Raw genomic sequence first — 12942 nt, forward strand, 5'->3', positions numbered from 1 at the left:
GTGTGTGTGTGTGTGTGTGTGTGTGTGTGTGTGTGTGTGTGTGTGTGTATTTTCCATTATTATTACCACAGTGCTTGTCTAGCCTGATTTATATGTTTTAATTGCCTTGACCAAGAACAAAGGAGTCAAATGCATAAGGGCAGAAAGCTATACATTTCTGTCTGAAGCAGTGGATCCTGTGGCTCCTGATCTTTTGTTGTTGTTGTTATTGTTGTTGTTTTGCTCTTTAGTTCCTCATCCTTTTGAGAAGCTGTTGGAAAAAATATAGACCGCTTTCCCTATAAATACAGACATAAGTAACACATCCACAATTTTGTATATAATCTCAGGGATTTTTTGGACCTCCAAGTTAAGAACATCTGCCATAAAAGACTGAGGCTCCACAGCCTATTTTAAATTAACTGTGTAGGAAGGGCATGTTATACTGCTAGCAATCCAAAATTTCGTGCTCACTATCTTAGCATAAACTGGGAACTTACATATTGAAATCCTAGTGGGATCTGGTGTCATGTAAATGGCTCAGATTTTTTTTTCTAGCTCCAGTTCTCCTTTGTCCAGAGTTATTAACCTTTCAGGTTCTGATAAAAGTTAAGAACCCTTTCCTCAGAAAAATACACATTGTCAGAATTGTGAGCTCAACCTGAGGGGGGTCCTCCAAAGCCATTACATGTCTTTTTCCCTAGTGCACAGTGGACCCATTAAATCTCCTAGTCTAAAGAAATTACTTGTTTAAAGTAATGCTTAAATAAGTTATTCAAATGACTGGTAATTTAAGAAAAATGAGACTCAAATCATTAAAACATATGTTTTACAAATATTATCATTGAAAGGTCATATAACTCTGCCTTGCCCTGATTTGGGGTGGGGGGAGAAGGAGGAAGGAAATGAAATATGCTAGTTTAAATCATTAAAATGCATTCAGGATACATTATTCAGCATTATGCAACACCTATTGTCCATGGAATTTTGATGCTGGATGGAGAAACCATAGTGAATTAGCCCATGATAAACTTGATGTGTTTGCTTTGTGCTCCCCTCAACTATATACACATTGTCTGCATTTCTTATATCTTTAAGTGAATTTGGCTAGTTTTTATTTTGCCTTTGTGGTCATTTGGTCTAATTGTTTGACAAAGAACACTTTTTTTCCATGTATTTGGAAATAGAAAGAATATATAAATGGAATTTATGGTCTATTTTTGTCAATTCCAGAAATGTGAAAACTATACCAGGGAGTGAACAATTTCATTTGGCTAATTTAGTAATTGAATTCTTGAATTCAGTTCTTGAATACAGTTATTTAACTGTAGTGTTTTGATGTTTTTAATTTATGTGTACGAGTCTCAGAAAATTTAAAACCAGTTTTACCATAGTTTTCTGCATAACTGCATATTCTCTTACTAGGTTAAGAATGGTGGGGGGCGGGGTGTTGGGTTAGAAGAGGTAGATTAGATGAAAAGAGTTGCTAGAGAGAACATTTAGAAATCCTAGTAGAGTTACTTTTTTTTTCTTTCGTTTTTCATGAATCATTGTTCTTGTTTTATTTTGGACTTTGCTTTCAGCTGGAAAATTTGTACAAAAAGATCAGCAGCTGTAAAAAGAAATTCACACCTTAGTTTGTCTTTTGTTTAACTTTTAGATGGACTTATGGATTCATCTAGGCCAAGCAATTCATTTGCTGCTCAGCCATGGCATAGTTGTCATAAACTCATTTATGTACGACCTAACTCTAAAACTGGTGTTCCTGTTGGACATTGGCCAATTCCAGAATCTTTTTGGCCAGATCAGAATTTACCTTCACTAGTAAGTGTCATAAAACAAAAAGGTAAACATCATTCTGGATTTTCAATTTTCTGATTACAGTGAACCTTTTAAAATAGCTTTGAGGCCTTTATGCCACGCCACAGGCAAGTAAGTCTTCCCCCCTTTGCTTTCTATCTCTTAGTGGAAGTCTAGCTTTGTGCCTAAAATCAAAGGAGGACTTCCTTTATTTTCTGATACTTGTCATTCTTCAGTTGCCTTTACCACTTGAGCTGCCCTTTTTGGATGTTAAAACATTGCTGTTTTTGATGCTGTTATAATCTGTTACTTGGTTTTCATTTCAGAGCAGCTGACTTGATTTATGTGGCAAACACAATGTCTAAAATGTACTGGCCTTGGTTTTCATGCACAGCCTCAGGAAGTTTGAACATAGTTTGCACCTTGGATAGGTTCTGGGAACATATTAAAAGCATATTCAAAATTCTACTTCTTCCTACTTGTCATCTTTTTGTAATCAATGGACTTTTGTAGCAATATACCTCTCAATGATGGGTAATTAAACAATATTTAAAAAATAATCTCTAAGCAAGAACTTGTCTTTTTGGTCACTGCATTTGGTAGGAGAGGCTTTGCTATTATAGTTGCTCCTAGTGCCAAATCAATTGGCTTTTCTTTTGGAGGGAGGGCAGTGTCTAGTAATAGGTAAAAGGGAGATGGTATGAAACCCACTCTCTCTTTTCTCTTCTTTCCCCTTCCCCAAATTGTAAGAAGGCCTGAGTAATCTCCCTAGTGTGGGCTCAGGAGGGGACACAAACAAATCACTACTTCTTCTATTTAACATCTTCCTGGTTCAGTTAATCTATATTCTGTCTCAGTTTTAGAAATTTCTGACAGTGAATTGCATTTTCTCCCGGATTACTGCTTTTAGGCTTCTGCGCTTTTTTCAGAAGTGGCCATGAAAGACCTGAATGTAAGACTGAAGAATCCTTTCGGCCCCTGCTGTGGGTGAGGGTAAATGTCCCACTCCTCTCCTCAGGGCTTCAAGGTGTTAACGCCTGTGAAACGTCAGCCCTTCCAAACTCCAGAGTATAGGCTTTATGGCAAATTTACTTCATTTTTGCTAGCAACAAGTCATCACTTCTGTCTTTATTACATTTTTACCTGTTCAAATCTAAGGAGTCAGAAACCTTTCACGAGGTTAATTAAAACTAAGTCGGGAAAAAACAAAATAGAATAAAAGACATTACAAGTAATTCACACATAGCTCATGCTACCATTCCTCCATCTTTAAAAGTTCATTTAAGAGCTATTTTTCTCCACCCCCAAACATCTTAAAATTGTAAATTATAAAGGCAAATGAATATGTTTTTCTTTTTATAAAGGAAGCAGAGATATTTTATCATATTCATATTAGCCTTACAGATTTCTCAACAAGAATAGGCTGACCCACTTCTTACTTTGTCTCTGGGACTTGTCCTGTGTCCCTCTCTCTCCATGTTGCCCTTGCTGTTCGCCTTTATTTCTCTGGTGCTCTCCAGTCACACAAGCTAAACCTGTTACTTAAATGGCTTCTCCATTAATCTGCTCCAGTACCCCAGGTACACAGGCCTTCGAAGCCCAGCGCAAAGCACCCCCAGCTCCAGCTATTCAAGGCAAACACGTTGGTGTTAGCAATGCTGCAAAAATCCATCTGGGCCCTGGTGTTGTGACTGGCTCTTTATCAGTCTCTATCTTGCCCTTTCCATCCCTCTACTATTTTTCATCTTGCTTGTTCATGGCTTTAGCCCTCTCATTACCTTATTAGAAAGTTGCATGGATTTCTTCATTCCCAGTGTATCTGGACTATCTGTAACCTCATGGTACAAAGGAATGAAGGGCAGGGAATTCTTGGAGGTCATAAAATAGATCTGAAATTCAACATTCATCCTACGACTCATAATAACTTCTTAAACATATTCAAAACAGTTTTTTTCAATTCACTGAAATTTTAGTTATGAGTGTTGTTATTTACCTTTCCTCTTCCTAATGTCAAGTAGATAGTAAAGAATCTGAGCCCTCCTGTGGAAGCCATTGGTGGTTCCTAGAGATCTAGTAATCTTCTTTCTCAAAATGGTAGTCTGGATCTCAGTGATAATGTAACAAAATATAAAAGGACTGGAAGAATTGTCAGAAATATAAGCTTGTTTTGAGACCTAACCATTTTTTCTGCTTTTTTTTAAAAATTGTTTTAGCCTCCACGAACATCTCATCCTGTTGTGAGGTTCTCCTGTATAGATTGTGAGCCAATGGTAATAGACAAACTTCCTTTTGACAAATATGAACTTGAACCTTCGCCCTTAACCCAGTATATCTTGGAACGAAAGTCTCCCCATACCTGCTGGCAGGTACTTATCCTTACCTATTAGCCGAATGTCTGTAACCACTCTAGGATCTGGGAATTGTTTTAAGAAGCTTCAAAGGTTAATCTCAAAATAATTGGACTGTCTCTATTAATAATGTTTCTCATGAATGCTGTCAAATAAGCAACAGGGCCAGGCAAATAATTTCAGACTAATATGAATCATTAGTCTACTGTACATTGCCATTTAAAGCAATAGAGTCTGATGAAACATATATATTTGAGGATTTGGGGGACCCCTTGAAGTCTACCCATGGACCCCAGCTTAAGAATCCCTAATCTAAAGGATGTAATTCACTTCAGGTATGGCATCTGCAGCTGAAACAAGGTGTGTAGCCCTTACTTTGAACTTGACAGATTGGGAGTACAGGATAGTTTAGCCAGAGAACCATAAGCCCTGAAACTAATTTCTGTATTAGTGTAATATAATAAAAGTCTTCGTCCTGTAGTACAAATTACACTAATGTGTGTAGTGTGGATTTTGCAACTTGGATGAGACAAATGCATAGAGATATCATACACTGGCTCTTCCAAGTGTTACACTTAAGCCAGAAGGATTTGCTAATTGGTTAATAGAGTCACCTATGGAATTTAATTTGTAAAAATTCAGAGATGGCAGTCACAGCCTTTTTATGTGGATACAACAAAAAAGCCCTACACTGTAAAGATGTATGTTCTATTTCTAAACTGTAAAGATATATGTTCTACTTCTATTAATATATAGGACTCTATAGCAATCAGTAACTGTTAGGCTCTATTTATGCAAGGAACACTTTCAGACTGCCATCTGTTTTATCTTAAAATGTGAGATTATTGCTACAAGTTGTCTGTAAGCTACTTAAATTCTCTCAAGATGCTACAACTAGTTAGAAAAAAAGGAGCAGGCTTAAAGCAAGAATGTAAAAGCACAAGAAACAGAATAATCTCACAAACATAATACTGAGCAGAGAAGCCAGATAGAAAAGATTACATATTGTGTGATTCTATGTTATATACTTTCAGAGAGAGGTAAAACTAACTTACTCTGTTAGAAGTCGGGATAGTGGTTTCTCTTAGGGAGATACAAGGTAGTGGATAGAAGATGACACAAGGAGATGTCTGGTTTTGTTCTGTTTCTTTCTTTCATTCTTTTCTTTTTTGTTTTTTGTTTTGTTTTGAGAAGCGTCCAGCCTGTTGCCCAGGGTGGAGTGCAGTAACACAATCGTGGCTCACTGCAGTCTCGACCTCCTTGGCTCAAAGTGATCCTCCCACCTCAGCCCCCCGCAAAGGAGCTAGGACTACAGGCATACACCACAATTCCTGGCTAATATTTAAATTTTTAAAAAAATAGAGACAGAGTCTCACTGTGTCGCCCAGGCTGGTCTCAAACTCCTGGGCTCAAGCAATCCTCCCACCTCAGCTTCCCAGAGTGCTGGGATGATGGCATCAACCATTGTGCCTGGCCATGTTCTGTTTTTTGACTCGTATGCTGTTTACACATGTACTTTCACTTTGTGAGCATTCATTGAGCTATATACTTACAGTTTACCCCAAAAGTGCTAGAAATGTAGAGATATGGATAATAGATTGCTAATTTAAAATAAAGATATGACCTTTGAATTTATGGGTTGGAAAACATTTTTACAATGAAAGCAAATAAAATTACAAATTATAGCTTTTCCCTAAAATAACCCCTCTTTTCTATATAGCACATTTCTTGGAAACCTTCTTCCAAGAAACTTAAGAAATACTGTCCTTGCTCCTGCACAACCCCTTAAATATGTCATTTGCCTCATTCCTGTACTTTATGTTACTTTGTTTTAGAGTATTCTTAATGTGATGAATTAGCGGTAGTGAAAAAGAATAAAATGAACCAGTAGCCAGGAAATATGGCAAAACCACAAAGGAGACCAGAGCCTAACCCTAGCTCTGTCACCAACTATGTGGCCTTGCACTAGGCACTTATTTTGTCTGAACTAGCTCTAAAGATCCTTTGGAACCCTAAAAATCTATGAATCTGTGGCTGATGAGGAATTTGGAAAAACTCAAGGGGCCAAGGAAGGTAGGAAAGAGAAAGAGAGAAAGAAACAAAATACAGTGCTTTTCCTTTTATGGGAATCATAGAGCTGACCCTTGATTGCCTTGTGCATGTGATTTTTTAAATCTTTCTTTGATGAATTTTTCCTCTCTTCTAATATACACACTTAGGAAATAAAATCCAGCATGGTTTAATGCAGTTATCTGTTTCTATTATCGTTCAAATTATGACACAATATCTAGTAGACTCATGTTTTAGTAAAACTCATGTTCTGTGGGGTCATAAATTACATAAATTATATTACATAAATTATAACAACTTAGTGATAACTTAATATTATAAGAAGGTAGTGAATTGGTAGGTGATATTGGTGGTAGCGAGAACTAGCAAGGTAAATGGATTCTGTTAAATGTCAGGGTTTGACTTTTGTTGTGAACAATTCTGCCAAAGGACTTTGGAAAAGTAAAGGTCCAGGTCTCCAAAAGTATATATTGGTGGTTTGGACTAAAAACTGAACATGGAACAGAGAAAACATGGCAGCTAGGGGACCCCAGCACAACATATCAACTGTATGGTGGCTGATGATACAGGAATTACATCAGGAAATCAATAAGGAGTAAGAAAATAGTCACATGGAATGAAGATCAATGTTTTAATCTTCACTGAATGTTTACCAGCGTAACTTTTTTTTTTTTTGAGATGGATTCCTGCTGTGTTGCCCAGGCTGGAGTGCAGTGGCACAATCTCAGCTCACTGCAACCTCCACCTCCCGAGTTCAAGTGATTCTCCTGCCCAGCCTCCGGAGTAGCTGGGATTACAAGCGCGCCACCACGCCTGGCTAATTTTTGCAATTTTTAGTAGAGATGGGGTTTTGCCATGTTGGCCAGGCTGGTCTAGAACTCCTGACCTCAGGTGATCCACCTGCCTCGGCCCCCCGAAGTGCTAGGATTACGGGCGTGAGCCACCGCACTTGGCCACTACCAGCATAATTTATAAGAGAAATGCCTTCCAGGTTGACCCAAAGTATCTCTTTGTTGCCTCAAAATAATTAGCACCAGTGCCTGGCTTATTATAATATGTTACTCTGTAAATATTTATTGAAAGAAAAATGGATAAATGGGTAGGGGAAGGAGGCAGCAAAGAGCATAGAACAAAGACTTAATAATAGTACAATGAAGACTGTTTACATAATCCTTTAAGTAGGCTTTGTTTTTGTAATTTCATGCTTCAGGCATGGGACTATGTTCTATTTTCCTCACAGTCTGCATTGGTTACCACTTGTTCTTTTGAGAAGTTAATTTGTTTTAGTGGCTCATTTCCTCTTAGCAGTATTTCAGCTGTAGTTTTCATTTTGCTAAGTAAGTAAGTGTTTGGGTACCGTTGATGTGGTCTGTGATCTCTGAATGGTTGTTGTTGCATAGTATAGTTTCATTTCTTAATATAATTTATACAAGAATTGCAATCTGAACATTCGCATTTAGTATGATGTTTTTGAGACAAGGTCTCCCTCTGTCACCCAGGGTGGAGTGCAGTGGCACAGTCATGACTCACTGCAGCCTCAAGCTCCCGGGCTCAAGCCATCCTCCTGCCTCAGCCTCCCAAAGATCTGGGACCATAGGCGCGTGCCACCACACTTGGCTAATTTTTTAAATTTGTTGTAGAGATAAGGTCTCCCTTTGTCGCCCAGGCTGGTCTCAAACTCCTGGCCTCAAGCAGTTTCCACTTCAGTCTCCCAAAGTGCCAGGATTGTAAGTGTGAGCCACCTGTAATCCTAGTACATGAGCCTGGCATAGTATATTTTGACATAACCGTAGGCTAAAAACACTATTGCTATTTTAAAATTACAATCAAATTGTGCCATAGATGCTGCTATGGAATGTTACTGTGGGTTTGTTTTGACATAAAATCCTTATTGTCATCACTGTGCATTACTTCATGTTCTTCTCAGGTGTTTGTTACTAGCAGTGGAAAGTACAATGAACTTGGATATCCATTTGGTTATTTAAAAGCCAGTACGACTTTAACTTGTGTAAACCTCTTTGTGATGCCTTACAACTACCCAGTTTTACTTCCTCTTTTAGGTAAGTAAAACATGTGCCATTGAATCATCTTTAAAATACATCGGAAATGAGAAATCCATAATGGACTAAGCATTTTAAATGTAGATGACAGTAAAAAACCCATTTGAAAGGATAGAATTTGCATACTGTTTTCTGTTTTGTTTGTCTTCTTTTTGTTGTTTTTACATCAAACAGAAGAGAAGCTTGACCTTCAGTGTGTGATTCTTATGCTGTTCTTCAGGTTGCAACTTCCAATGCACGCCCCACCCCCAGTCCCCAGTTTGAAGTGCACTTGGCTTTTTTGTATAGTTTGGGCCAAAAAATACCAAAACAGAGCTACCATGGGGTGGGAGTAATGGCTTATGCTTGTTTCTCCTCAGAAATTAAATGCTCTTGAGGTATCTGTTTTAAGCAGAGTAGCGAGTTAAGGAAATAGGTACCAGAGCAAATTCTGCAAGGACTGTGGTTGTAGAAGCTGTGGTTTCCATAGCAAGATTCTAAAAGGAACAATTCAAGAAGCTGTCACTCAGGTACTAATGAAAATGTGTGTGGAGATATTTTCCCCTTATTTGAAGAGCCACATCTGTTTAGAGTAATGTAGTACTTACTGCACAGTATCCTTCTAGTTGTAAAGTTGTAAATGTTTTTATTTCGTGGAGTTTCTTAATTTTTGCAAGAACGGTCAAATCTTTACTAAGTTTTCATATGATCACTAAAACTATGAGACTTTTAGTGCTATAAATACAACATACATTGAATATACTGAAATTGCAATACTTTTAAATGTTGAGTTAAGAAGTTTAAAAGTGAGTCATTATAAATGTATTAGCATGATTATTTTATATAACCTATCTACTTTATTTCTTAGTCCAACCTAAAAGGGATGTTCTCTTTCTAAGAGCTGATTATCATTAACATATAATATAGGTTATATCTTTCAGATTAATAAGACTGCCAGTAAAAAAGTATCTGTATTTTGCAGATTTATTTATCCCTTTTCTTAAATATGTCTTTATGACTTCAGTTTCCACAACTATAAAGTGAAGAGATTAGACTGTGTAATCTTCACTTACACTGTTAATGGTATTATTTTTCTATTTTTAAGTACACTTTTTGGATCTTCTTGATCTATTGACATACAAAAAGCTGTACGTACTTGATGTATACAACTTGATGAGTTTGGAGATAAGTATATACTCATTAAACCATCACCCCAATCTATGCCATAAACCTATCAGTCACCTCCAAAAGTTTCCTCCTGCCCTGATAAGATCTACCCTCTTACTGATCTTTCAAGTACACAATCTGTATTGTTAACTGTAGGTACTATGCTAGAAAACATTATGCTGAGTGAAATAAGCCAGACACAGAAGAACAGATACTGCATACCAGTTACACACTTTTTATTTTGAGATAATTGTAGATTCACATGCATTTGTAAGAAATAATATAAAAAGAGATGACCTCAAAAGCACAGGCTACAAAAACAAAACTAGACACATGGGACTGTATCAGACTTAAAAGCTTGTGCATCAAGGAACATGATCAACCGAGTGAAAAGGCAACCTATGGAATAGGAGAAAATATTCGCGAATCATTTATCTTATAAGGGCTTAAATTCCAAAAAATATAAGGAGGTTTTACATTTCAATAGCAAAACAAAAACAAAACCCTAAATAGCCTGCTTAAAAAATGGGCAAAGGACTTGAATAGATATTTCTCCAAGGAAGAGGTACAAATTGTCAACAAGCATATCAAAAGATGCTCAACATCACTAATCATTACAGAAATGCAAAACTACAGCAAGGCATTACATTACACCCCTCAGGATGGTCACTATCACAAAAACAGAAAATGAGAAGTGTTGGTAAAGATGTGGAGAAATTGGAATTCTTGTGCACTCTTGGGAATGTAAAATGGTGCAACCAATATGGAAAACAGAAGTACCTCAAAAAATTAAAAATAGAATTAACCCTATGATCCAGCAATCCAATTTCTGAGTATATATCCAAAAGAATTGAATCCAGAATCTTGAAGATATATTTGCACACCCATATTCACTGCAGCATTATTTACAATAGCCAAAAAAAAAAAAAAAAAATGCCACTGTTGGATAAATGAATAAAGAACATGTGGTATATATACATGCAATGGAATATTATTTAGCCTTAAGAAGGAAATTTTGTGACATGCTACAATATGGATGAACCTAGTGGACTTATGCTAAGTGAAATAAGCCAAATGACAAATATTATATGATTCCACTTATATGAGGTATTAAAAGTAGTCAAACTCATAGACACAGAGGCTGGGTGAGGGGGAAATGGGGACTTGTTCTTCAATGCGTAACAGAGTTTCAGTTTTGTAAGGTGAAAAAACCTCTAGAGATCTGTGACAGCAATATGCATACAGTTAACACTATTGGACTGTACAGTTGAAAATGGTTAAGATGGTAAGTATTACGTGTTTTTAATCACAATTTCTTTTTCTTTTTCTTTTTCTTTTCTTTTCTTTTTTTTTTTTTTTTTTTTGAGATAGAGTCTGTCTCTGTCACCCAAGCCAGAGTGTAAGGGTATGATCTTGGCTCACTGCAACCTCCGCCTCCTGGGTTCAAGTGATTATCCTGCCTCAGCCTCCCACGTAGCTGGATTTACAGGTGCACACCACCATGCCCAGCTACTTTTTGTATTTTTAGCAGAGACAAGGTTTCACTATGTTTTCCAGGCTGGTCTTAAACTCCTGACCTCAAGTGATTGGCCCACCTCGGCCTCCCAAAGTGCTGGGATTGCAGGCATGAGCCACTGTACCCAGCCTAAACACAATTTTTAATAGTATTTTTTAAAAAGAAACACAGAAAGATCCTATGTAGTCTTCACTCAGTTTTCTCAAATGGAAATCTTGCAAAACTACAGTACAGTATCACAATTGTGATGTTAACATTGATGCAGTGAAGATACAGAACATTTTCATCACCATAAAGATCCCTTATGAGGCCCTATTATAGCCACATCTACCTGCCTCCTGTACCCATCCCCTCCTTAACCACTGCCAACCACTAATCTGTTCTACATGTCTACAATTTTATTATATCAAGAATGTTATAGAAATGGAACCATTCAGTATGTAACCTTTTGGGATTGGCTTTTTTCACTCAGTGTAATTCTCTAGAGATTCCTTCAGGTTGTTGCAAGTATCAATAGTTTGTTCCTCTTCACTGCTGAGTTTACAAACTATGACATGAATATACTACAGATTCTCCACCTGTTCACCTGTTGAAGGACATCTGTGTTGTTTATGCTTTTTGGCTGTTGTGAATAAAGCTACTGTAAACATTTGCTTCCAGGTTTGAACATAAGTCTTCACTTCTCTGAGATAAATGCCCAGGAGTGCAATTGCTAGATCCTATGGTAGTTGCATGTTTAGTTATTTAAGAAACAGCTTAAGTGTTTTCCAGAGTAGCTATACTATTTTACATTCCCACCATTAGTGTATGAGTGAACCAGTTTCTCTGCATCTTCATCAGCCTTTGGTGGTGTTAGTATTTTTTAAATTTTAGCCATTTTGATAAGTGTATAGTGATACAGCACTGTGGTTTTAATTTGTATTTCCCTAATGGCTAACAATATTGACCATCTTTCTATGTGCTCATGTGCCGTTGTATATGTTCTTTGGTGAACTGACTTTCCCCTATATTTTAATTAGATTGTTTGCTTTTGTTACTGTTGAGTTTTGAAAGTTCTTTATATATTGTAGATACTAGCCCTCTGACAGATAGGTGACTTGCAAATACTTATTTAGATCTTTTCTGATCTTTCATTGGTGTTATGCAGTTTTCCGCATACAAATACGGTGCATATTTTGTTATATTTACACCTACTTCATTTTTTGAGTGATCGCAAATGGTATTATATTTTTGATGTTGGTATCTACATGCTCACAGCTAGTATATACAAATATGGTTGATTTTTATGTTAATATTGTATCCTGCAACTTTACTGAGCTCACTTATTAGTTGTAGAAGAGTTTTGTAGATTCCCTGAAATTTTCAATGTAGACAATTATGTCACCTGCAAATAGAGACAGTTTTACCTTTTGTATTCTTATCTTTATGCTTTTTATTTGCTTTTCTTGCCTTACTGTACTGTAGAGAACTTCCAGCACTGTGTTGAATGGCAGTGGTAAGATGTATGTTCCATCAGTGCTTGACTATGCACTATTCATTCTTCAATTAAGCATAATGCTTTTGTAGATTTTCTTTATCAAATTGAAGAGTTCTGGCTGGGTGCGGTGGCTCACGCCTGTAATCTTAGCACTTTGGGAAGCCAAGGCAGTCTGATCACCTGAGGTCAGGAGTTCGAGACCAGCCTGACCAACATGGCAAAACCCCATCTCTACTAAAAAATACAAAAATTAGCTGGGCATGGTGGCACACACCTGTAGTCCCAGCTACTCGGGAGGCTGTGGTGGGAGAATTGCTCAAACCCGGGAGGTGGAGGTTGCAATCAGCCAAGATCACGCCACTGCTCTCCAGCCTGGGAGACAGTGCATAACTCCATCTCACACACAAAAAAAAAAAACAAAAAAAAAAGTTAAAGAGTTCCGCTTCTAGGGCCGGGCGCGGTGGCTCAAGCCTGTAATCCCAGCACTTTGGGAGGCCGAAACGGGCGAATCACGAGGTCAGGAGATCGAGACCATCCTGGCTAACA

The 12942-nt window shown here is 37.4% G+C and overlaps 1 protein-coding gene across 1 annotated transcript in view; it reads left to right on the forward strand.

The window, feature by feature from the left end:
- Nucleotides 1-12942, forward strand: part of DDX26B (DEAD/H (Asp-Glu-Ala-Asp/His) box polypeptide 26B) — a 63331-nt gene that overhangs the window by 28772 nt on the left and 21617 nt on the right. The window contains exons 7-9 of the mRNA XM_011948758.1: nucleotides 1640-1803; nucleotides 3993-4145; nucleotides 8125-8257. Of these exons, the coding sequence (XP_011804148.1) occupies nucleotides 1640-1803; nucleotides 3993-4145; nucleotides 8125-8257 (450 nt within the window). The remainder of the gene's footprint in view (nucleotides 1-1639; nucleotides 1804-3992; nucleotides 4146-8124; nucleotides 8258-12942) is intronic.

This window comes from Colobus angolensis, unplaced genomic scaffold (assembly GCF_000951035.1).
Source record: "Colobus angolensis palliatus isolate OR3802 unplaced genomic scaffold, Cang.pa_1.0 Scaffold283, whole genome shotgun sequence".
Classification (NCBI taxonomy): domain Eukaryota; kingdom Metazoa; phylum Chordata; class Mammalia; order Primates; family Cercopithecidae; genus Colobus; species Colobus angolensis.